General features: G+C 47.8%; 1 protein-coding gene across 3 annotated transcripts in view; it reads left to right on the top strand.

Moving 5' to 3' along the window:
• The window catches only part of COLQ (collagen like tail subunit of asymmetric acetylcholinesterase), a 77,382-nt gene that overhangs the window by 19,030 nt on the left and 32,017 nt on the right, over positions 1–26,335 (top strand). For 2 of the 3 annotated variants that reach the window (XM_039242218.1, XM_039242216.1), the window contains exons 2-11: positions 10,607–10,719; positions 11,838–11,939; positions 16,053–16,097; positions 16,431–16,457; positions 18,567–18,629; positions 20,358–20,420; positions 20,829–20,855; positions 21,506–21,550; positions 21,722–21,757; positions 24,513–24,593. In XM_039242218.1, coding sequence (XP_039098149.1) covers positions 10,607–10,719; positions 11,838–11,939; positions 16,053–16,097; positions 16,431–16,457; positions 18,567–18,629; positions 20,358–20,420; positions 20,829–20,855; positions 21,506–21,550; positions 21,722–21,757; positions 24,513–24,593 — 602 coding nt within the window. The remainder of the gene's footprint in view (positions 1–10,606; positions 10,720–11,837; positions 11,940–16,052; positions 16,098–16,430; positions 16,458–18,566; positions 18,630–20,357; positions 20,421–20,828; positions 20,856–21,505; positions 21,551–21,721; positions 21,758–24,512; positions 24,594–26,335) is intronic. The other variant, XM_039242217.1, reaches the window with a different exon arrangement.

The following is a 26,335-nucleotide window of genomic DNA, read 5'->3' as shown; positions in this document are numbered from 1 at the left end:
CACCACGCTGCTCTGGTAACCAAATCTCCGGAAGTGTCCTGTGTCAGACATCTGGCCTCAGTCCTGGCCTATTACCTACTGGCTGCGTATGACCATGGATGCATCCCTAAGTCTCTGAGCCTTGTCTAACAATGAGGATGATGATACTAACACAAGGTGTATTAGTATCAGAGGATACTGACTGCTCACAGACTCATTCCTCTTGATGGTGCCTCATTACCAGATTAAGGTAACGCTCTCTGCTGTAATAAACAGGCACTACTGTTTTAATGGCTGCATCTGATCAAATTTTATTTATGCTCACCTAATAGTCCAGTGTTCCTGGCTGAGGGCAGCTCCCGTCCACACTGGCGTTCAGGGATGCGGGCCCCTCTGTAGCTCCACCATCCCCTGAGGTCTGAGTGCTCGGCACCCAGGCAGAGCCACTGGCAAGCATAGTCCCAGGTGTCCAGCTGTTCACAGTGCAGGGGGCTGGGAAGTGCAGTCACTTCTCAGGGACAGCTCTGGCCTCTGGAAGGAGGAGCACACATCTAGGGGGAGTACTAGCCTTCTGGGCACAGCATCAGCTCTGAGAAGGTCGTGGATGTAAAGTCAGTGGCTGGGAGTGAAGAGTGGAGTGCTGGCCAGGGAAGGGCCAGGTCAGAGGGAAGCCACCCTGTCCTCCCAGGAGAGCAGTGAGAACAGCAGGATGGTGGGAAGCGGCAGCGTGGAGAGCCATCTCTCCAGGGCGGGGTAAATTGGCCAGCAGGAGGGCACCTTCCCACAAGGCTGTGTGCATGATCCCGTCTGAACTCTGACCCCAATTTTGTGCTATCTGTGTGGCCTGGACCAAGTGATGGCTTCTCTGTAAAATGAGGATAGTCATGCCGTGAGGATTGAATGCAACGAGGTGCAGAAAGTGCTGAACTCAGTGTTGCCCTTATTTCACAGGGAGGATTTTGCCCAACAAGGGTCTGCAAGCATGCAGCACAGGTGCCACTCCTCCTCTCATCAGGGAGGCCAATACTGGTACGTTGTGACCCTTTATCCTCAGAGTCCTTCTTAACACAGCGTCCCAGGAAAGCTGTACCAAACACTTCTCTAGCAGACGGGATGAAACCTCCAGAGGCTAGACCTTGGGCGTATTCATCTCTGCATCCATGTAGCATAGCAAGGAGTCAGCAATAGTTAGTGTTTAGTAAATGAAGTAGAATCTGTTGTAGGCCTCTCTTGGAGGGGGTGTTTAAGAAGGAATTATTCTCTTACTGAAATGATAAGGACGATTCTGTTCAAGACTGTTGCCCTAGGTGCAAACCTATCTCCACCGGGGAAAGAGAATGGGCTCAATTCTGAATGTGGCAGGAACAAGTGGGGATTTAGAGCCAAGGAGCTGATTGGGGGAGGCAGTCAGTGGATGGAAAATTATTAAGAGGAAACATCAGGGGTTGGGGGATTCTTGCTAAATCCATTTAACAGAATTCTTGCCAAAGGCAGGCCCGAGTGCTAAGATGTCAGGGGTAGGGCAAATGAGGAACTTGGTCAGATATCAAGGGTAGTCAGATATCAAGAGTGGAGATTCACTCTAAATTGACTTTGCTGGATTCTTGCTAAAACTGAACTCTGTAAGGACAGACACAGAAGCCCAAGTTCAAGGCCATGTTGAACCAAACCAAAGTTTGGTCAAGCAGAGAGTCTCTGCCAGTGGGAAGGCAGATCCCATATCATCCAATCCACTTCTCTGCCCATGCAGGTTTGGGGATGGGACAGCAGACTTGAAGTACCCTGGAGCTGGTGGGCCCCTAGGCTGTGACTTTAAACATGCAGGTATTTTTGTCTCACACTGGGAACTCTAGGTCCTTGGGGAGGGTGCTCGGTTATCCAGGCCTCAGGGTCTCTCTGTGCAGCAAGGGTGGGAGCCATAGGAGGGGAAGATGCAAAAAGGACTCCCCTCTGGCCCAGATGCTCAGGGAACAGGCCTGCATGTGGCAGCAGGGTGACAGGAGCTTCTGGAACAGTGCCCAGGGAGGCGGCATTCCAGAAGTGGACTTCTGGCCCGGTTGATAAATACCAGAGCTGTAATTAAGACAAAATACTGTGAATATGACACCTGCTGACAGCTGCAGGAAGGCCCCGGAAACTTTCATTATGAATTAGATTCTGCAGGCCACTCTGCTGTGGTGAGCTGGTACCTCAGCCAAGCAACTTGAGGGAGCTCAGCAGGCCGGCTGCCTCGAGGGCAGGGGATGGCTCACAGGGGCTAAGGGGAAAGGGGGATCTTCCATCCATTTCCAAGGTCCTCATGAAGGACCATGTATCTCTCAGAAATCATAGCCCCTGGTAGAAGCCAGAGCTGGAAAGGGCTTAGCGTTCATCTGGTCCAATGCTCCCATTTTACATTTGGGAAAACTAAGGCCCAGAGGGGAAGTGATTGTCCAAGGTCACACAGCAAGTTTCTGGCTGCACCAGGGCTAGAGACCAGCCTGGTCCTAATTCCAAGCTGGCACACTCAGCTGCAGGGCAGTTATCAGTAATCGAACACACATCTAGGCATCTGACTTAAGGAGATTCAGCCCAGAGTGCTTGGAGAGACAGAGACAAAGTCAGAGATAGGGAGATGTAGAGACAGAATGAGACAGAGAAGAGAGCTGCAGGAGGAAAGCAGCATGGAAAAGAGACAAAAGAGACGTTCATGAGCCTGAGTCATTAGGTTCAAACTAGAGATTCGAACACCAGCAGGGTGGGGCAGGCCTAACATCCATCTAGGTCAGTCTCCTTTGTTGTTACAGTAGTCAAAGTGCAGCTGGGTAATTGACATACGTAAACCTTTGTAGAGACAGTTTGATGCTAAGTGGTAAAAAGGGGGTGCTTGTGGTGCTAAAAAGTGGCAAAACTTCCATCTCCAAGAGGTTTTGAATGGGATTTGAAAAATGAGCTTTAGGAATATGACCCAGTGCAGGGGAATTTGGGGAAATACACCAATGACATTGCTGCAACTGTTTGGGATTTAGGACAAAGCACCCCATGCCCTCTGTGCTCTCTCTGATGTCTTAGACTCTGTGTTTCTGAGAACAGAGGGAAACGCTTCAGAGAAGGAACAGAACCTAACCTTTGCCTCCCGTACTCCTTTCATCTGCTGGTACCAGCAGATCTTCTCTACTTTTTAAGCTCAGCTTACCTCTTCCAGGAAACTTTGCCTGATTTATCACTTATATCTTTCCGCCAACCAGAAAACTATCACTTCCTGCTGTAAATCCCTCCAGACATCCCCCAGCCCTGTGTTAGCCACCTCTCTTTTTGTACTTTGTATAATAGTTATTGCTGAAAATGTCAATAAAAGAGCCTCTATTCTATTCCTGGAACTCTGAAATCCTTCTCTCTAATCCCCACAACAAACTAGCAAAGTGGGTTTTGCTTTACCCATTTTACAGATGAGAAAATTGAGACTCAGAGTGAATAACTTCCTCAAGGTTCATACAGCTAGTAAGTGGTAGCCTGGGTAACTCCAGCTTGAATTTGCCTGATTCCAGTGCCTGTATTCTTTCCGTAAAACTGAATGACACATGCCAAGGAATGGAACTGTGTCTAGTCATTGGGTCTTGCATACATTTGGCATTCAATGTGTGTTTCTGAATGAATGAAACAGTAAGTGAATGAATGACTACAAGGAATATGCTTTCTTTTGAAGGCTATAGCTCAGGGGTCAGTCAACTGTAGCCTGGGGGCCGTTTCCAGTCTGCTTCCTATTTTGTAAATAAAGTTTTATTAGAATGCACCCATGGTCATTCCTTTATTGTCTGTGGCTACTTTCCTGTATAACAGCAGAGTGATGTTGTAACAGACACCATACAGACCACAGAGCCTAAAATATTCATTTATTATCTGGCCCTTCCCAGAAAAAGTTTTCTGACTCCTGCAATGAGTTATGATATTTACTTAGCCGGTTAAAACAATGGTGCTTATTGCTAACTACTAATAATCTTGTCTTTTATGATCTAAAATTTTGTGTGAATGCCCATAAAGTTATCAGATAAATGCCACATGTATCTGGTATATGCTGCTTTATTATTTTACAGGCAGGCTTCATCTAAAAAGGTTTGCCCTACCAGGCCTTTGGGAATAGATCTATCTAGATATTTATAGATCTATCTAGATACTTATATTTATGTATATATATATATATGTATATACATTTATAGATCTATCTTTTTAAAATTTTTAATAATTTGAAAAATTAAGTTTAGCTTTGTTGGCAGCACCTTGTCACAGATATGGTCACAGCCAAGACCCTGGTGACAGAGGTCTTCCCTGAAGTAGAGGAGGGCAGATTCCCCCAGGACAGTCGCGGTGGGTGTGGACTTTGAGGCTTGCCAGAGCAGTATTGACAGGGGCAGTTTCTGAGCTGAACAAGAAGCAGCCTTTTAGACGGATTACACTCCCATTTCCTCTTGGCTGGCAGGGGCGATCCGTATCCTGGGCTCCCAGCCTTGCCTCCTTTCCTGGGATGGGGGGCCCTCTTCTTCCCCCAAGCTGCCCCTAGGGCAGCCTCTGGTGAGGCCAGAGCACTGCCTACCTGTTCCTGCTTCCTGGAGCTAAGGACTGGCCCCCGACCCCTGGCATCTTGGGCAGAAGGAACACCAAAGCAGGGATTGGCTGACTCCCACCCCAAATGCCCAGCTGGGAGTGCTCAGAGGCGTGACAGATCTCAGCCTGTCGCCAGCCTGTGTTCCCTGGCCAGTCCCTCCTTGGGCCTTGCCCACGATGACGGGTCCATCACTCAGCTTCACTCACCTGCTCACCATTTCAGGACTGCTCTGTTACTCAGCTTGCTGCTCGGGTGAGTTGTGTGTGTGTGTGTGTGTGTGTGTGTGTGTGTGTACATCTGCATATATGATGTGTGCATTGTTTTAGAAAAAGGCTTGGAAGGCAGACTTGTTCTGGGTGCTTTTAGCAGTCTTGAAGTCTTAAACTTCTCGACCAGTGTTGGATGCAACATAAAGGGGTTTGATGGTGGAATTGGTGAGGACCTTGGTATACACACTCGGGTGTGTGCACTTGTGTGTGCCCCTCTTGTGACCTTGACTTTGAGGTCGCAGGCTGGCAGCTGCTGCTCTGTGGCTTTGAAGTAATGTCATGGACTGTGGTTGGGGCCAGCCCTGGTATTGGATGGCGGAGATGTTCTCCATTACTCTCCAGGCTGACCGGCATAGGTCATGTGGCCACTGCCAAGCCATTTTCTTTGTGAGTGGTGTCCTCATCTGCTCCCCTTGCCCACTCAGGGGCAAAATGCAAATGGCAAATTCCTACCACGGTCTTTCAGAGAAGTTCAAATACATTCAACTTTTAGGATCAGAATTTGTTTTTCAAGGTGTCTGACAGTGGGGGGAAAGTTGTAAGGTTCAGCCTTCTCTGGAATATGTGAGTCAGGAAAAACTTGGAGCAAAGTAAAGCCAGCTATCACGAGAACGTCACTGTAGTGGAGACCTCTGGCTCACAGCCAGAGCACAGAGTGGAGCACGTGCCCTTTACCTCCTCTCTCCTCTTTTCCTTCTAATACAGTTCCAATAGGCAGGGAAAGGCCCGGAAGTGGAAGAAGGTGGAAGTAAGAAGTTGAGCAGTCTCCCAACTTCATAAACGGTTGCAGAATAGTTAGTATATGGCTGCACCTGGAATTTTACCATCCTGCAAAGGCAGGGTATTTATGTGACTTCCTTCCTTTGGTGGATCTTTTTTTAAGTTTATTTTGAGTTGGGGGAAAGGGGCAGAGACCAAGGGAGAAAGAGAATCCCAAGCTGGCTCTGTGCTATCAGTACAGAGCCTGATACAGGACTCGATCCCACAAACTGAGAGATTATGACCTGAGCTAAATCCAAGAGTCAGACGCTTAACCAACTGACTCACCTAGGTGCCCCTCCTTTGGTGGCTTCTGATGACGCTTTTGCTTGATTGGGCAGAGAATGGTGGTGGAGGGGACTGCTTGATACAAAAACAGGAGACAGAAACAGAAAGGCTGTCCTTCATACCTTGCTGATGGGCTGGTCTTGTGAGTGGGAGATGCAGATGGACATGGTGGTGATCCTGGTGTAATATGTATGGAAACAGAATTTGCAGATGGTCTGGGCTTAGGTAAGGAAACCAAGTCTCAGAAATGAGTTGTGCTGGGTCACTTGGTCACTTGAACCCCGACTCCTACTCTTTGATCCAACTCCCTATATTTCCAGAAGTAAGTTCAAGTGAATCACACTTTCCAAGGATGTGCCCAAGAGTCAAGTGGGCATTGAGTGCAAAGGGCAAAGTCAGCATCTGTAATAGTAAACAAAACAGAAACAAAAACCAAACAGTTGCCCAAAGCCTGTCCTAAGACCCAGTGTTATTTCTACCCATGCTTTGGCACGACAGCGGCCACGTACAGTAGGACTTCAGTGGCTTTAAGTCAGGGCAAGTAGTCCTGAAATTCCATGGTAGTTGGCATTTCCCAGGCAGCTGCCTGGGTCAGAGCCACGTGGCGCACCCAGGTTTCTGCAGGCCCGGTGTTCATACATGCATAAGTGTTTCCATTACCACAAAGCCTGCTGGGGCCTTTTCCAAGCTGGACCCTAGGCTGAGACATGATTCCATAGAGGCATCACAGTCCTGAAAGAGACTCACAGGCCACTTGGACAACACCAAAATAGACATGTGAAGTCCTGGCTCAAGTTGGCTGGGAGGAGAGGGAGGGGTGGGAAGCTTTTCACAAACACATCCACCTGATGGAAATATTCTGAGCTGGAATGAGCCGTAAATAAACTAGTCTGTGCTAAAAACAAACATCTCCAGGGAGTTGGGGGTGGGCAGAAATAGATGCTCTTCACCTGCTGGAAGTGAAGTCAAGGTCAAGGGGGAAAGGGCGAGAGGGGATGGGGAGAGGTGAACACCACAGATGCCTCAGCAGGAGAAGCAATTGATAATTTATGTTCGCTGAAGAGTTCTACAGTTTCCAGGAAGAAATAAGAGAATTGCTTCAGATGATAGAGTCTGTCATTAGTGGAAGACCACACAGAATGTGGGGTGAAGCGAGGCATTGGAGGCCATATATGGTCTGGAAAAATAAATGGCGAGGAGTGTAAATTAGCCACGTGAACCTTCCAGCTTCCCAGGTGCTCTTGGCTGGGGGAGGCTTTGTGGAAAGCCCACAACCGCAGCCCTTAGCTGTCTGCCGAGGCCAAAGAGCAGCAAAGGAGAAACTGCCTCCGGGGTGGCGTTGAAATGGTCCTGGAGTGCTGGCCCGTCCATCACCTTTACCACATGGTCCAGGCAGGGTGGGGCAATGGAAGCTGCCCCTCCCAGCTTACCCAGCACTCTAGCAAAGAAGCTTCGAGGAATTTGAAGAGGAATATGATTGGCATTAATGTCAAGTTTTATAACAACGTAGCTATACTATTTTACCACTGAGAGAGAGAAGTGGCCCGTGACGGGTGGAATGGTGTTCTGTTGAACAAAAATAATGTCCTAGAACAGCCTCAGACAGGGCAAGTCTGTGACTGTGATGGACCAAAACAAAACCAGGCCACTGTGTCACCATCAGACACAGAAGAAAACGAGACCACCGTCCAACCACAAAAATGGCCAACCACCCCTCAATCCTTGCCAACATGAGTGACTGCTGCTGCTTTACTCACCACAGCTTCAGTCTCCCTCTGCTCTGCTCTTCTTCTAGATAAGAACTAAGGCAGTCATAGACGAGCGCTCGCTCCCTGCCAGAGTCTGGTCCAGAGCAAAGCCAGACTCCCTTCCTCAGAGTCTCCCTCAGTATCACCAAGTGAAAGCCCACCCCAAATTCTAGAATAAGTCCTTTCTGGCACCCTCTTAGCAAGATGCCACATGGCTCCCCCAGGTGTGTGTCCTCCCTCACTGAGTCAACAAAGCCAGTTTCGTTCAGCTACAGGGTGTTCCTTTTGGCATTTGGTTGGAGGCGCTTCCTACTGTACCTCAGGTAGTTGTTATGGGAGCCCCTTGCCTTCTTCTGAGCTCCTGACTTTTATTTCCCACATTCCCACCACATGTAGCTGAATGTGGAGCTCAAGAAGAAGAATCCTAGAACCAGACTGCTAGCCTTTGCCTCAGCTAACTGATCTGTAAAATGGGGGTGATGATGATAGCAATACACTTAACTTTCAGGGTTGCTTTGAGGATTAGGTGAATTTCTATGTGTGAACCATACAGCGGTGCCTCAGCATGTAGTGTCTTGGGTATTATTATTATTAATTCAGCAAACATTTGTGAAATATCTAGTGTATGTCAGGTACTGTACTAGAACCTGGGGATTAAAAACTTGCTTCCATCCTCCCAGAAAGTGCAATAGTCAGGAAGATACAAGGAAACTGTGTTACCTCATGGGTAAGAGGTAACAGAGAGGTAAACCCAGAGAAAACCATGGCAGGACCCTCAGTGTTGGCCTGGGAAGTCAAGGAAAGCTTCCTGGTAGAGGCAGCAGCTGCCAGTTCTTGATTAGTGAGTAAGAGTCTCCAGAATCGGGCTAGGTGTCAGGGGGAGTGGTGGGATATGAGAGGAAGGGTGTTGGCAGCCAGTCAGGCCTTACTGTCTATAGGTCAGGGGCACCAGTTAGACCTCTTTCTGCCCCCCCACATGGCCTGGCCCAGTGTCCGAACACAGCATGTACTTGAATGAACAAATATCTCATACCAAGTTTGACAGCATTCCCCACAAACCAGTACCTCCTTGGACTCTCCCATCTCATTCTCTGGTCACTGATGTCCCAGTCCCCAGCCACTTCAAAGCCACCCTCGATTCTTCCCCCCCTTTCACTCCTGTGGCACACTGGTCTTCGGTTTCTTTCTCCCCAGTACCATTTGCGTGGGTTGCTTCCTTTTTGTCTTCACCACTTCCGTGGCCCTGACAAGCCACCTCCACATCTGGCTGCTGCAAGATTATATTGATTTTTAAAATTGCATATGTATGGTGTATTGTTTATGAATTTCATTTCAGGATAATATAAGGGTCTTTACAAAATACTTCTTACAAAAGGAGGCATGGGCTGGGAGAGGGCCAAGGACCATTGGGATAGGCCAGTGGAATGCTCCTCCATCAGGGAGTAAGTGCGTGGGTGTGCATGGAGAAGCCGTTCCTGGGGAGCCTCTGCCAGCTGCCTGATGTCTGCAGGAGCACAGGCTGAAACAGTAAGCAAGCACAGGCCCCCGAGAGAGAAGACCGAAACTGGGTTCAGGGCCCCAGAGGCATGTGGTGAGTGACCTGCCCAAGTTCTACAAAGTCAGCGGTTCAATGAAGGGTTGAAGGTGAGGGTACCATCATGAGACCCACACTGGGAACTGTAAGTTTACAGCTTTTGGTGATTGTGGGTATTTAATGCTGTGAATATTCTAGTACACATGTTTTGATGAACATATGTCCATTTGTCTGTTGCTAAACACCTCGGAGTGAAACTGCTAGGCTACTGGGGATTCCTGTAGTCAGCTTCAGTAGACAATGCCAAGCAGTTTTCCAAGGAGGTTGGAAACTGCACTCCCCCTAGCCAATGTATAAGAGTTCCGTTTGTTCCACATTCTTGCCCACATTTGTTACTTCCTGTCCTTTTTACTTTAGCCCGTTCTGGTGGGCTGTGTGGAGGTTATCAACCCAATGTGCAGCAGCAGCAGAATGGATAAGTAGATTGTGGTTTGGTCACACAGTGGAACTCTCTTTGGCACTAACTTCTATAAACAACAACCCAAACGACCCCCACAAACACTATGTTGAGCAAGCCAACACAAGAGTTTGTATTGTCAGATTCTGTTTATATAAAGTTCCAGAATAGATATGATGAGTCCCTGGGATTAGAAGTCAGGATGGTAGAGAGGGAAGCCTGCAGAGATTGGACAGGAGTCTACAGGGATTGTAGATGATGGAGGGTTGTGTGTTTTGATCCAGGGGCCGGCCTCTAGGGTGTGTTCACTTTGCAGAAATCTATTGGGCTGTGTACTTAACGATCTACAACCTTTCTGTAAGGTATACTTCAACGTTGAACACACAATAAAATTGAACATGGGCAAGACCAATGTTCAATAAAGCTTTCAGGGACCAAGGCCCCTTCCTTCATCTCCTCACACCCATGTATTGAGTCATTAGACTGTAATCCTTTCATGAGCATGGATGACACCAAATGTGTGTGCAGAGCCTAGAATCAAGTGTGTTTTAAATCAGGGCTCTGGGTCTCATACAGTCCACGCCACCTCGGGCCCTGGCTGTCCCCTCCACGAACCTCCCTCTGAGTGCACCATCAAAGGAATTAACACATACTTCCTTCTCCTCTGCTATTAGAGGTGTATTATGAGGGTGGGCTTTGCTTTCCCTGTCTACACATCTACAAAGTGACAAGTCAGTTCTTAAAGAAGGAGAGATGGACCTTAGTATGGTCATGGTGTCCATACCATCCACTTGCTTATTAACCGTCTTCATTCAGCAGAGGCTGGGGGAGGGCTGCATCCAGTAGCAAACAGACAGTACACTAAAATCTAAAGGGCTGGAAATCAGATTCACAAATCTGGGGTTTGCAGCATGGGTCTCCCTAGGGTTCAGGGGACAGATAGAGACCCTGACACTGTTGGGGCTACGAGCAGCCATTTTCTCTGCACAGCCCTTCCAGGCCTGGACCAGAAGAAGCGTGGCAGCCACAGAGCGTGCTGCCTCCTGACGCCCCCTCCACCTCCGCTGTTCCCACCACCGTTCTTCAGAGGCGGCAGAGGTCTGGTGAGTACCTCAAGACTCATGAGAGAACAGACACATGGGCTCCCCGGTGCCCGCCACACAGCCCCCCACCTCCCCCCACTTGAGGTGAACAGCCTCCGGATTCTTTCTGATGGATCCAACCCTTTACTCCACGTAGCAGGTTGAACCCTAGAATGGGCATTTTACAGTTTCTCGTGTGTGTCCATTCTCCCACTGTCGTAAATAAGTTATAGAGGGAGATTCTTGTCAGCAGGAATTGGATTTGGCCAAGTGTCCTATATCCCTGAGAACGATGAGGTGAATTTATAACTTCCTCAGCTCCCTTAAGCTGCTCAGAACAGAATTTTCCCTTGCTTCTCAAGTATTTATGAAATTCCCTTCCACAGCCCATGTTTAACTAGGCTGTTTCTATGAGGGGCCACCGGAAATGGTCATACTAAGGTGTGAGAGGGAACAGAGTTTGGGAAGCTGAGCTAGAAGACAACAGGCCAGGATAGTTTGGGGACTTGAGATTCTCAAAGTTTTCTGGGAATTCTTAGACCTGTACTGCCCAACCCAGTAGCCACTGGCCACATGTGGCTTCAACACTTCTGATGTGGCTTGTTAGAGTTGAGATGTGCTGGGCATATGAAATACACACTGGATTTTGAAGACTTGGTATGAAAAAAGAATGTGAAATGTCTCATTAGTAATTTTTAAATACTGAATATATGTTGAAATGATAATATTTGGGACATACTAGGTTAAATCTGTTATTAAAATTAATTTTACTTCTTTTACCTTCTTTATGTGGCTACCAGAAAATTTAAAACTACATGTGTGGCTTGCACTGGTGGCCTGCGTTTTATTTCTGTTGGACAGTGCTGTCCTAGACATTAAGTAAAGGCCCCTGAAATGAGCTTCCTATTCATCCAGGGTGGGTCTTCTATCTCTATAATCCATTCAAGCCAGGTACGTTTCAAGAGAGAACAGGAACTTGGGGTCCAGAAGGTCATCTTCTTGGGTCAGCCATTGGGGTGTCAGGGAACCAGCAGTCTTGGGAACTGCATTGGGATGCAGGTCAGTGTCCAGGGTGGTGACCCTTCTTCTGTCCCCCGAGGCTGAGGCTGACCTATGACCATGTGTTGCTTGTGTTGAAGCTTCTCTCCCCAGACATGAAGAATCTCATCCTGGAACTGGAAACCACACAGTCCTCATGTGTGCAAGGATCACTTGGCTCCCCTGGGCCCCCGGGCCCCCAGGTTGGTGCACTCCCCAGATCCTGTCCTGCTGTCTTCTGCTCAGAGCAGTGAAACCCACTGGGAAGAGTCTCTTAGAGCTGCTCTTTTCAACGTGATATGGAGGCTGCTTTTCCTTCCCTACCTCACCCCCAGCTCCAGAGCCATGAAGCTAGAACACTGATTGTTCTTCGCTGGGCGAATTCTGGCCTCCCATCCTTGAGATCCTTGCCTACAGTGGGGATAATAATTACTCCCATGGTACTGGATTTGGGTGGTGGTGAGCAGAAGACCTGCTGCCTAGATGGGTATGATTATTATTATAATTATCATCAAGCACTTGATGACAATGGGTTGCCCTTTATGTGACCATTGACCCCCCCCCTCACACACACCCCAGTAAACCAAGAAGTGCCTGCATTTGGTGCAGGAAAGTGGAGGTTGCAGGGAACTTGTTAGTCTGAACCTCATTAGATACTGTGACCAGGTAGCCCCTGCCCTGTCCCCCCAACTAAAGCTAAAGGGAAGAGTGAGGAACAGGTGAAATGTTAGGGAAAGGATTTTTCTAGGCAAGCAAGCGTACCCTGCAGAGATGCTGTCTCACAGACCCGGGCTCCTCTCCTCTGGACTGCCTGGGAGAGGGGGTCCAGCAAGGAGGCCCACTCCCTGGCCTAGGGCTCGGGGGCTGCCATGGGGAGATGAAAGAGGGTACAGGCAGCAGTTAGTTGCCCAAGTGCCTTAGGAATTCTGTCACCCCTCCTGGGTAACCCCTCCGATGGCTTCCCATCACAGGAGACTAAGAGCCAAACTCTACCCTGTGTTACAAAGCGCCTCTGGAGGACCCCGCCTGTACCTCCTACACGGTCTCCTACCACCAGCATTGCCCACCCCACACACATCCCTTGGGTCCTGAAGCATACCAAGTTTGTTCCAGCCTTAGCGCTTTTGCACTTGTGGCTCAGACTTTTTGGAATGTTCTGTCCTCTGATTTTTACCACGGCCAGCTCCTTCATTTCTCTGAACAGTTTCTAGGCCACCTCCTTAGAAATGCCTTCTGGGGCGCCTGGGTGGCTCAGTCTGTTAAGCGTCTGACTTCGGCTCAGGTCATGATCTCACGGTTCGTGGGTTCGAGCCCCGCGTTGGGCTCTGTGCTGACAGCTCGCAGCCTGGAGCCTGCTTCAGATTCTGTATCTCCCTCTCTCTCTGACCCTCCCCTGCTCATGCTGTCTCTCTCTCTCAGAAATAAACATTAAAAAAAAAAAATTTAGAAATGCCTTCCTCAGCCACCCAGTCTACAGTACTGTTCCCCTGTCACTCTCCATCCCAATGACCTATTTTAATTCTCTGCATAACTTTCTCGTTAGTTTCTTATTTTGTTATTGTTCCTCATCCCTTTGGTCTTCCTTTTGTAAAGTATGAGCTCTGTGGCAAGGACGGGCAAACTATGGCCAATCAGATCTGGCAGCGGCCTGTTTTTGTAATTAACGTTTATTGTCTCTGGCTGCCTTTGTGCTGCAAGGGCAGAGGTCAGTGGCCATGACACAGATGCTGTATCAGAGGCGTAGTTTAAGATATTTACTATCTGCCTCTTTACAGGAAAGGTTTACCTTTTGTGCGCAGTGTGTTTTGTGCCCAGTGTGTGGGTTCTTGTGAGTTCTCTTTTGCCTGTGAGTTCTGTATAAATATTTATTGAATGCAATAAAGAACACAAAACAGGACTTTGAACCCAGAAATGGCCAGAGGCTGCCACAGAGGGGCTGGGAAGTCTGCAGAAAAGCAAGACATAGACCCCGAGGAGCACCTCCCAGGTGGATTTCTACCTTTCCCCCTCCTGCAGTCTACGCTGGTAGCTCTCAGAGTGCCTGAGAGCCACGGGCATGGGAAGGAAAGGGGGATTCTCTGCTGACCTCACACGGGCAGCTCTCCAGGCCTGCTTGCACACCTCTAACCTCACGGGATCCACCGGAGTCATTTGGAGAATGTGCTGCCCCGCTGGGTGGGGGGGCATTTGCAGCCACCTCCACTCCCTTGAACGTAGTGCAAAATGCTGTTCCCAAGCAAAATGAGGTCTGTGGACCAGTGACACGGGCATCCTCTGGGATCTTGTTAGAAATGCAGAATCTCATTCTCCCCTCCCCTCTCCTTCACACACATCTGCTCATTCAATCAAAATGTACATTTGAAAATTTTTTTAATGTTTATTTATTTTTGAGAGAGAGTGAGCCAGTGGGGGAGGAGCAAAGAGAGGGGAGACACAGAATCCACGCTGTCAGCTCAGAGCCCCACATGGGGCTCAAACTCACAAACCAGGAGATCCAGAAGCTTAACCCATTGAGCCACCCAGGCACCCCAAAATCTGCATTTTAATAAGACCCCCTCGCAAATCATCTGCGCATCAGAGTTTGAAAAGCACTGAGCTGGAACACAAGGGCCTGGTAAAACCCTTCCAGCCCATTTTAAGAAATAGAAAAAACAGTCTTGATAATAAGAAATGAGAGAATGGACCAGCATTCGTCCTTGCCGAGGGACTGGACAGTTGGCAGGCACACTGCGCTGGGGCTCCCTGTCACCCTGGGCTCCCAGACTTTGGGGAGCAGAGAACTCTGCCCCTCTGAGTCACACTTTCTGGGAGCCCTGGCACCTCCCCAAGGACTGGGTACCCTGTACCCCCCTGGGCTATCAGTCCAAGCTGGCCCTCGCAGCCCTGAGGTAAGGTCAGGTGCTGCGGCCAGCGCAGCCCCCCAGCGGGTCACTGGGAAAGTGGCTGGGGAGTTGGGGGCTGAAGCCACCTTCCCAGGAAACCCTCTTTCCACACAAGGGTGTCCAGAGCAGGAGGAGTGGAGAGGGAGAGAAGCAGGGAGGGGGGGAAAGGTCAGAGGGTTGGGAGGGTGTGGGGGGGGGAGGTGAAAGTAATGGTAAGGCAGGGCAAGGAGCAAGACAGAAAAGGGGAAGGGTGGGAAGGGAAATGAAGTGATGACTTTGCTTTCTCCCCTCCCCGAAACAGGAGAATAAATAAAGGCGGTGGTTCCCAAACTTATCTGTACATCTGGGAGCTTCAAAAATCCCTGATGCCTGTGCTCCAATTGATTCTGGAGTGTGGCGTGGTTGGGATTTTCCAAAGATCCTCAGGGGATTCTAGTGTGCGGATAGGTTTGGGAACCACTGAGGGGGCTCTTGATCATTTGGACAAGCCTCAGAGGAATCATATTTCACAGAGGCTTTGCATTAGGTGTGTTCACCTGCAGATCGTGGGGATAAAGTGGTGGCCTGCTGGGGGTTGATAGAGTTCCTCTCTGCTGCACTGAGGCATTTGGAAAACAGTTAACTGAGCACTTCACAGACATGTGAGCAGAAAGCAGCTGCACGGGGCGCCTGGGGGGTTCAGTCAGTTAAGCGTCTGACATCAGCTCAGGTTATGATCTCACAGTTCATGGGTTCAAGCCCCGCGTCAGGCTCTGTGCTGACAGCTCAGCCTGTTTCAGATTCTGTATCTCCCTCTCTCTCTGACCCTCCCCTGCTCATGCTGTCTCCCTCTTCTCTCAGAAATAAATAAAAGATTAAAAAAAAAAAAAAAACAGCTGCATACTAGCCATGGGGGTGCCAGGCTTTAGTGTAGTGGGTGCTAGAATCCCTGAGCTGGAGTCAGCCCCACTCCTGTGACTGGGCAGTGAGACAAAACGCACCATTGCCCACATTCTTAATGTTTTAAAGAAGGCTTTCACTGCACCTGGTGCCCTTCGATCCAGCACAGGAATTTCTAAGTTGGCTGCTCCTGTGTGCAAAGAAAGAGTAACTTCCCTCTTGTCAGGACCCCAGCGAAGCTTGGTTGAGAGCAGCTGAAAAGATGTGAGAGGTGGTGACGCATCTTGTTTTCCGCAAACAGCATTTCAAGACTCTTTAGTTGTAGCCATGGCACTGCTGGAAGCACAGCTCAGGGAAAGCTACCAAAGGACAAGGAGACTGGGTTGCCACAAGAGGGTCCTTCACGGGGTCCTTGGAGCCCCAAGTCTGCATAGGGAGCCACGCTGCTAGAGGAGACTGATGCGCCAGGAACCTCCCTCGTGGTCACGCCTCCCTCACCACCCATCCTGCCTTGTTTTGATGGAGACTTTTTCATTTCTTGTCTTGATTGCATAGGGTCCACCGGGACTTCCTGGCAAGATAGGACCAAAGGGAGAAAAGGTATGAGCCACTACCTTCTTCAGTCCACCCCTCCTTGGTAATTCCAGCCTGTTTCCTGGTGATGCCACTGAAAATTTCCTGGTTGAGATTTCAAAGCATGTGCTAATTCTGCCTGAGAGCACGAGGGTGGGCTCTGTGATAAGGGGGCTTCTGCTACAGGTGTGAGATCCCACTGGTGTATTTCAGCTTGGCCCACTGACATGGCAGGGGTGCTGTGAGCGGCCAAGCGACCAAGCCACATGGTCATGCCCAGCCATCAGCCCTACTAAGCCCTGTGCTTCCAGAACTTCTCTTCCAAAGCAGCCTCTGCTTACCTGTCTTCTCCATCCACAGGGGGAGCTTGGCCTACCAGGAAGGAAGGTATGGTCCATGCTGTTCTGTCAGCATTGCATGGGCAACTATGCTCCGTGTGTATGTGTGTGTGTGTGTGTGCACGCGCGTGTGTGTGCGTGTGTGCGTGTGCACACGCACACTCACAAGTACCCTTAGGAGTAGGGTGACCAGCAGTACACTTCTTTAGGCTCCAGTATCTAGGTGGACAATGATGGCACTGTCATCCTAATGACACTGGGCTTTTTCTGCCTGTTCTCTTTTTTTTCTTTAAATTTTTTTAAAAAGTCTATTATTTTGAGAGAGAGGGAGGGAGCACAAGCAAGGGAGGGGCAGAGAGAAAGGGAGAGAGAGAGAATCCTAAGCAGGCTCCACACTGCCAGTGCAGAGCCCAATGCGGGGCTCAAACCTACAAACTGTACGATCATGATCTGAGCCAGAACCAAGAATCAGATGCTTAACTGACTGAGTCACTCAGGTAACCCTTTTTTCTGCCTGTTCTTTTGGTCAAGAGCCTGCTACTGCCAGGCATTTGGACTTCTCCCAGAGGCTGCCAAGCCTGACCAAATTTCCCCCAACCTCAGACCATTCATCCTGCCACCCATTAGGGAAATTCTCCAAGGCCCCAACCAGTGGCACTAAATGACTCTCACTGTCTATTTGATTAAACTGGAATAAAGTGCAAAACAGAAGCAAATAGCTTTTGCCTTTTGGTCCAGCTGAAATAAATAGGAGTCACCTAAGGTCAGAGGGACTCTTGAGTGAACCAAACACATGTCACCAATGCTCTCCTTCAGGTGAGGAAAGAGTAAACCAGCAGCCACTCACTGTGGTCAGTGTATGCTGGCACTGAAACTGTAGGTCTCGGTGATAGAAGGAGGTGTAACAGTTTGGCCAAAAAAGATGCTTATGATTCTAAATACAAATGATCAGTTTTTTGGCTAAATGGTGTATTCAAATGGTTTTACTGTCAACAGTAGCCTCAAACAGACCTTTGCGAGCAAAGTCACATCCCTCAAGGACACAGGTCACAGCTCCAGCCAAGGCCCAGTGGTCATCTGAAGTGCTAGGCTGGAAAGGTCTCCGTGCTCAGGACTAATGAGGGCCATGATCGGTTAGTGATGTCTGCCATAAAAGTGGGAGGCAAGAGTAGAAACCAGGACACATGTTAGCATTTGTGGTCTCGGTTTAGGGGTTGAGCCTTCCACATGTCTAGTTAGGCTAACTGTAAAATAAGGCAGTGAGTGCAGAGGTTGAGATAGACCCCAAGTACCTGCTCCCACTTCCTCTAATAAGGTTTGCTCTTCCAAAGCTCCTGGCTTAGGTTGGTCTCCCTAGAAGCAGAGAGAGAGACCACAGTGCCGTGTACAAGTGAACACATTAAGGGAGCTCTCTCAGGAGGAGACTGAGGGGAGGGGAAGCCTGATGGTGCCGGGGAAGAAGCCCGGCATGGCCATGGTATCAGATGAAGTCCATCTTCGGCCTCATTCCCAGGGGAGCTCTGGTGTGTGAACAGCACCACAGAGTTTGTCCTGCCCTGAGGTAAGGGAGCTGGGCTATTGCCTGCAGGGAAAAGAGGTGCCTGAACTGATGGGCAGCTCCGGTTGCCCGTGAGCAGACCCCACAGTCACAGGCTGCGGGGACGAGGTGTGGCAGCAAGGCAGGTAGCCACGGGAGGGAAGGGCACGGTGAGCAAGTGAAAAAGATCTTGAGGGAATACCACCAGCATCTGCTGCTGCACCTCAAACAAAATCCCACCCCATTCCACACCGTGTCCTTGGGGAGAACCTGTTGGGATGCAAGGAACAGTGGGCAGGTGAGTGGTGGTCATCAAGATCAAAAAGCCAGGAAGTTTAGAATCCCTTCTCCATCACCTTCTTTTTAAAAAAATTTTCCTGCCTTCCGTTTCTTGAGTAGAATAAGAGCTTATGTGTTGATGTAATGTAACACCAAGGACTTTAACTTATGTCTAAGTGACCCAGCTTTCTAGGCTATCAATCTTTGGAGGGTGGGAATGAAGGACCTGGAGGCCATGCTGAGGGGTCCCACGGTCCCTTCTGAGCCCCTACAACAAATCCCATTTCCTGGAAGGAAGGAAACAAACCCACTTGTCCTGACTTTTGTTGTTCGTTTTTGAAGGGTAGACCTGGCCCCCCGGGTGTTCCTGGCATGCCTGGGCCCGTCGGCCCTGAAGGACCCAGGGTACGTATGGCACACTCTGAGGGCTCATGTGGTATCAGAACACGAGGGGAGAAGATGTCAGCCCCTGGCCTTTGGCACATAGTGAAACTTCTTTCCTTAAGAGGAGGAGGGTAAAGAGAGGATGAGGACTGCCCAGAGGTCCCCAACACTTTGGGGACCTTTACTTGGTACAAGACCTTGGTCCATCCAACAGCTCTGCTCCTGTTGGGAGAGAATTGAGGGGCTGCTTCCCTCTTTCACAGAGGCCCTGGCTCTCCTTTGTCCTCAGTTAGCATGCAATTCTTTGCTTTCCCTGAAATGACCCAAGAGGAGCTTGTGTCTGGAGAGCCGTGCAGGAGATTGGGGGTTGAGGCGATGGGCGCTGGCTAGCTGGAAAGACTGAAATCCTGTATTTAGCTAGGGACTGCCAAACGCTATGAAATCCCTTCTTCAGACAGATGATGGAAAGCTGACACGTCCACACCCATGCCTTTGTTTATATTCTTCTCACTTGGGTCAGAGACTATCGGGTGCAGATTTGACCTGCAGATATCAGGGATGGGCAGGTGAATGTCACTATCTGCTCTGATTCACTCACTAGCTGTATTTATTACAGGGTTAGAAAACTGCATTCCCTGGTCCTCTTAGGAATAGTCCCAAGGATATTTTTCCAAAAATCTACTTTATAGAGCTGAGCTGTCCAGTATGGCAGCAATTACCCATATGTGGCCATTGAGCCCTTAATATGTGGTTGGTACAACTGAGGACCTGAATTTTTAAATTTTAATGTAAGTTTGAATTTAAAAACCTTTACTCAATTCTGTTATTTGAAAATACATAAGCATGTTTATAGCAACTTGAATGCGTGAATCTGCTGTTTCAAGTATAAATTTTTATGAAATCTAAATACAGATCAAGTATTTTGGATAAAAATTTAATGCTGAATCGAGATGTGATTCAAATGTAAAAATAAAAGATTTCAGATATTTATTATAAAAAGCAGATTGTAAAATATCTCATTAACTTTAAATTGATTATATGTTGAAGTGATAATCAGATTAAATGAAATATGTTCAAGTTGATTTCACCTGTTCTACGTTTATTTTTCACCTGTTTTACTTTTAATGTAACTTTTAAAAACATTCTAAATAAAGTATGTGGCTCATTTTATATTTCTGCTTTTTAGCACTGGTATAGAGAGGGTGCTGAAAGTTCCAACTACAAACCATTCTGAGGGGCAACAGAGCCCGCCCATGAGTCTTAGCCCCCTGTCTCCGTAATGCATGCCCAGAGACTGATGTTCACTCTACTTGGCTGCAGACCTAGGGTGAGAATATATGAAAATGCCTGAAAGGCCTTCCCTATGCAGAGAACAAAACAGGTGAAGTTTTTTGGGGTGTTGACACTTAGTCCTGTGAGACCCCAGTGCCCCCATCCTCCCTCCCCGCCCTCTCACAACCTACTCTAGGATAAGATCAAGTGTTTGTAGCATCTTAGCGTTTAGTTTGGAGATCTGCTCTGCCTTGGGCAATTTCATTTTAGGTTTAATCTCAAATACCAGAATGAAGTGTGAACTATGGAGCCTTGAACCCCTGGGAGTGAACAAGGGAGCATGTGGGGTCCTCAGATTCACAAGCCAGCCCCAGCGACCCTAGTTCTATCCTGATCTTGCCCACAATTTTCCTGCTTCTGTTTCTCTAGTAAATGTCACTGTTGGTCCTTTTCCCCATCTTCTTCTGATTCCCCCAGGGTGAAAAAGGTGACCTGGGTATGATGGGCTTGCCAGGCTCAAGAGGACCAATGGGTTTCAAGGTCAGTGTGTTGGTCCAGACGGACGTTTCCGGATCTTGTCACTAAGGCTCTGGAGCAGCTGCTGTCCACAAAGATGGGGGCTAGGTGGGGCTGCCATCCTGGGCTTGGGGAATGTTATAGATATTGGAAAATCCAGTGCCAGAGTGCTTGTCTTCGCCAGCCCTTTGGGGACATCTATGCCTGGGATCCAGGGGCATAGGGAAGTCCTTCCTGTTATTCTCTTTGCCTGTAATGGCGGAGAGGATCAAGCTTCTGAACAACAAAGCCGATGGAAAACTTTGTTCGGGCCTTTGGGGGTAAGACAAGCAGTGTTTATTTTAGGCCTGGTATAAACATAACCCTGAGGGACATCTTTGTGTTAACTGCTACATAGGGCTAATCGTAAATGCACATTTTGCTTTCTTTTAGGGCTACCCTGGATCCAGAGGGGAAAAGGTTAGTGCTTGTCTCCCATGGCTTCCCAAAGCCTGGTGTGGGCTATTGGCTCTGGGGTCAGTGATGAGCAGAAGACAGGCCTAGTTTTTTCTCTTAAGTTAGCACGTATAGTGACCATTCCTAGATATCCCCCTGTCCTTTGTCATTGGGCTGAGAGAGCAGTGAGAGGCCTCCCAAGGCAGGGCGAATGGGTTAGGGAGGAGTGCCCAGTGGAAGTAGAGGCCCCTCCCATGGAGTAGATTAGCAGCTGAAGATTGTACCTGGTGGAGGGGAAACACATCTTGCTTGGGGGGTACACTGGAGGAAGATGGTAGATGTTGTTCATAGACCAGGCTTCTACCACACAACCTCCTCTTCTGTCAGAAACCAAACCAAACCAAATAAAAAACAAACCCAGCCAGAACCTGGGTGGGGACAAATTTCCCACAAGAGGAGAGAGGATCTGGGACCCAGAATTTTCTGTGAGTTGTCTTTCATTAATACAAAGGTTTTTGTGGTCCAAATAAAAGGTAGACCACAAAGCATTCCTTCCCTGGGCAAGTCACCTAATCTCTGAGCCTCTTTTTTTGCCTGTAAATGAGTGTGTTGACACACTCCAGTTTTACCCCAGCGTATTAACTCTTTGACTCTCTCCTGTGGCTTCCTCCTAGGGATCCAAAGGTGAAAGGGGTGACTTGGGTCCCAAAGGAGAAAAGGTAATGGCATGAAATGATAAACTACAGAGGAAATGGCAGTCCCTGCTCACCCTCATCTTGTGGACGGTCCTACTGACTGACTGACTGACAGCGCTCACTAACCACACTCTTCCACAGCCCTTTCAAGCACTATCTCAGAGGCAGTCACTCTGTGTGTTGCTCTCTTCACAGGGTTTCCCGGGATTTCCTGGAATGTTGGGGCAGAAAGTAAGTACTTAGAAGTAGTAAAAATAGGCCTCAGTAACAAAACGGACCTTCAAAACGCCACAGAAAGAGCACTGCCTCTCTGTCCATCAGGCAGGGAAAGTGGGTTTCACCGTGGAAGGTTTGGGTTTGGAAGGGGAGCAGGTTGGTGTGCACATTGGTGAGAGGGTGACAGCATGGTCTGAGACCTCCCTCCAGTTCAGTGGGAGGGAAAGGATGCCTCATCTGGGTGGAGAGGCCTTTCTTTGCATTTCTGGCCTCTTAGAGGGCCATGGTAGTGTTCTGAAGCAGAAAGCGTCAGACAGATGGATCAAATCTGAGCTGCAGGGGTTGAGAGCCCCAGTGCGAAGGCCAGGCATCTCTGACCCAATGCCTTCGCTGAAGACCCTCAACTGAGACCCTCTTGGAGGGCAGTACATGTACTGTCAGAGGTATGCAGAGTTATTTTAACTGGGTGACAGCAAACCCTTTTCATTTGATAGTTACATTTTTCCATTTAAATAGTTAAATATTTAGTGGGATTTCATGGATATCTTGCTGGGAACAAGGCTTAATAAAAATAGGAGTTCATTCACTTGACCTCAAAAAATATCCAGCAAGTAACAGTAGAGCGTTGTTCAGATATGACAAAAATTGTGGAAGTGGCAGTTGACTAAGAGATTTCTGGAACCTTTTACTTAGGGTCAGGGTCTAGGGAAGAAAGGGGAGTGGTGAGAGGAGGCGTTGGTCCCTGAGAATAAAGACAACACGCATTGGTCCCTGAGAATGACTCTATCTAACATAGTAACTTGTAGTGGGGGTTCCTCATGTTTACAGACATTGGCCTGGGAGATTGTCATTTTCACCTGAGCCTCAAAACATAGTGCTCTTCAAACATGCAAATGCATGCTTTCTTATTCTAGTTGTTTTCCAAGTTTAATATCTTAGAGTTTTCTTTTCCAAACTTGAATAAACACTTTTTATCTAGCCTGCTATCAGTAGAGCGTATTTAAATAATTTCAGTCATCTGACACTAATTTACTATTCTTCATCACTGCCTTAAGCTGTCAAAAAACTGTTCCTGCTTTTCTCTAGGTGGAGTGTTGGGTTAAAAATAATTATGTAAACAAATTAAAGGAAACATTAAAAGAGAAAAAAAAATAATTTGATTTAAAAGTATTAGGCTAGGTTTTCATTCAGTTCAACAGTGAACATCAAAGAATAATAAATTGATGTGGAATTAAGTATGACAGCTGGCCTCTGCACCATTTACTAGACTTGCCATCTAGAGTTCTCTTTCCCCTTCATGGCAGGCTGTTTTAAGACAGAGATGATATGATAACGGTAATTAGGTCTTAGAAATTAGATCAAGAACTTGCTGGCTGCTTTCAGTTGATGAAGAGAGGGGCCACACTTCCTTCTGCCAATCTTAAAAAAATAAAAACCCAAAAATCTTATACTGTTTTTGCTGCTGTTTTCTCCAAGCCAAACAAAACACCCCTGACCTCCTCTAAACAACCAAGGAAAATGGTGCATACATCTGCACATAGCCACATCGAATCCGTGCTGCTCTCCCATCCTCTCTCTGGCCAGATGCCGGAGAACATGACAGGTTGGTGGGAAATCACAGGTTTAAGGACAGTTCTTGATGTGACAAGATGTTGATGGCTCAGGTAGAGGCCAATTTGTTAAACTGGCCAAGTGACTGATCATTTCAGAGCTGTATTCTTGATCCTTACTCTTTATTAGCATTTCCTGAAATTTTCTATTATGTTATACCTCCTCTGACTTCCATGTGAAGAGCCCACCTGGTGTTTACTGTTCTAGCGCCCAGGGCAGCTGGATGCTGACTAACAGAAACCTCCATGGTTGCTCTTGCTCAGGTTAGCTCGTTGGTGGTGCATTCTAGGCTGTAGAAGGACAACTGGAGGTAGGAATGATGTCCTGTAGGGTCCATGACCCAAATAAACAGCAAGCGGGCCTGGAATCCTAGAAGAACATGAGGAAAGAGAGAAACTATAATGGAGAAATGGGTTTTACAAAAGGTTGGCCTTAAACCGTAGAATCCTTCAATGGGTGCATTTGGTTCTGATCATTCAAAGTAGAGCTTTTCAATTAGAAGTACTGCTCCCCCTGCCTTTTGCAATTATTGAGCATTTGAATATATGTCTGGAACATTTTCCCCCCACAGTTTGCATCTAAATCAAATGAGAGTGAGCTAGAACTCCAGCCGGTTTTTACGGAAGAGTAGGGAAGTGTATACCCTAAATAAAGGTCATTACATGAACAGAAACTTTCCAAAGACGATGGTTGTCAAAACTGTGTCCAGGCATTCAAAAACTCATAGATTTGAATTTGTGCTAAAAACAAAACACCAGCACAACATAAAACTGCAACTCAAAGAAAGCATTTTCCCCTGGTAGCTCACAGTGTCACAGGCATACATATCACTGAAATGCAAGAATCTCCTACTTTGGCCATTTTGGGATGGTGATTTGAGACACCAAAATGTGTGCTGCCCAGGAGCTGTCTCTCTTGGATAATAAATAAGCCACCCAAGGTGATCTTCTTTCCTTCCTCTTCCTTGAAAAAGCTATCCACCTTTCACATGACCTCATCACTTTCCCAGTCTCTCTGATTGTCCGATTGGAAAAGGTCTGGGAATGATCAAGTGCACTACCCTCATGACCAACAATTGGTCTGTCTATAGATGGACCTGTAGAGCAATGCCTGCTCCACAGGCACAAATTCCTCTCTTCCTTCTCTTTCTTCTTTCCAGGGCGAAATGGGTCCAAAGGGTGAGCCTGGGATAGCAGGACACAGGGGACCCAGAGGAAGACCAGGAAAACGAGGCAAGCAGGTAAGGATCCCAGTGCTTACCACGCCCCTGAGGTCACCTGATGTACTCAGGTGGTGTAGAGAGGCAGACAGGTGGAGCCAGTCAGCATAGGTATAGTCCCCAACGTCCTCTAGGCTGGTGGGCAGAAAGAGCACCACTTCCAGGAGCTCCTGCTTCTCTAGGCTAACCGAGGCTCGAGGCAGATGGGCTAGAACACTCCATTCAGTGTCCAAGGCCAGAGGCAGCAGTGGATCTTTGGGTCATAAGAACAGATCTACCTTAACGAAAGCAGCCGGGGAACGGAAGCCAGATCGTGTTGTTTACCCAGAAAACTTGCTTTTGGCCTCAGTGCTCCAGACACAAATGGAGGTTTGGAGAACAAAATATTTTGGAGAACAAACATCCAAATATTAACTTGCTTTTGAAGGGCCTTCTGGCTCTCAACGATAGAGTGGTTTTCCCTACTTGGGCCCCCCATCTGTCAGTGAGTCTATGGGCACTACTAAGGGCTTTGGGAAATTGTTCATTCTGAATTCCCCCTGGTGAGCAGGCACCTATATCAAACTACATGATGGTGGGGTGGAAGATGAAGGCACATTTGCCTTAGCTGCCTTTAGAGCTATATTGAGTACCTCAGAGAAACTTCTCGCCTTTTCTCTACTGGACAGGCATTATTCCTTTACTTCTTTGGTCATCTGTTTGTAGGCTTTTCACCTCTTTTTCCATTACAAATATAATATGCGATCATCACAGAAAACTTGGAAAATTCAGAAAAATAGAAGGGAAATCCTCTGAAGACCTAACACCCAGACATAACCCTGTTAGCATTTTGGTGTGTTTCCTTCCACTATTATTTCTTTGTGAACGTTTGAGTTGTTAGTTTCTTTCATACCCAATATCTAGTTGTTGTATCCTAAAACTTTAACTTAAAGCCACAGAATACGTGTTTTTGCTCATTACTGCACATATTTATTTAAGCTTTTTTAAGTGTCTGCGTCACATTTTGTAAATGAGTAAAGGAGTAGACTGCTTGGACAGGAGAGGCCTGACCAAAATTATATACAAATGCTGAGAAGTAAATATCTTTGTGGGCAAACCTTTTTCCATTCTTATGGCTTCATTCTTTCCTTAGGCTCGGTCCATGGTTCTCAAACTTCAGCTTATGTCCAAATCACCTGGGGGGCTAATCATACAGATTTTCTGCCCCAGGTGCAGTGGTTTTAATTCCAAGTTTGCCTCCCGCTGTCCCCAGTGCCTAGGCCTTACTTCTTAAAGTGTCTGACATAATTGACCTGGCATGGGGCTTCAGCATGAGTGGTTGGGTTTTTTTTTGTAAAGTTCTCCATAAGATTCTAATATGTAGCCAGCGTTCAGAACAATGGTAACAGTGTGAAGCCAATTCTGGCCTTTTCCAAGTGATCTTAGGAATGACACAGGCTCTAACCTATAATACAAACTCTGCTACAACTTGTGAACTCTTAATATTCCAGTTCAGTTTTCAAAGTTTTACAATGACTGGCATGTCCATGACTTCATAGTGATGCCACAGATACCAGCACCCTAAACACTAGGCTCTGAAAAGGGAGGGGAAAAAAAGAGAAAATCTTTTTCTTCCCTACTGCTGATCCCCTACAGAAGATGGTTTTATGCTTGAAGTTCAAGAAGCCTACTGGCTTCTGTGCCCCTAGTGCTCTTCTGGGATGGCATTTGTCTCTTCCTGGTGAAGGCTGGAGCCAAGAAGGCTATTCCTTCACACTGTTGAG

The sequence above is a fragment of the Hyaena hyaena genome, unplaced genomic scaffold (assembly GCF_003009895.1).
Source record: "Hyaena hyaena isolate Hyena2069 unplaced genomic scaffold, ASM300989v1 scaffold_210, whole genome shotgun sequence".
NCBI lineage: Eukaryota > Metazoa > Chordata > Mammalia > Carnivora > Hyaenidae > Hyaena > Hyaena hyaena.
This window is presented reverse-complemented; position numbering and strand designations above follow the sequence as displayed.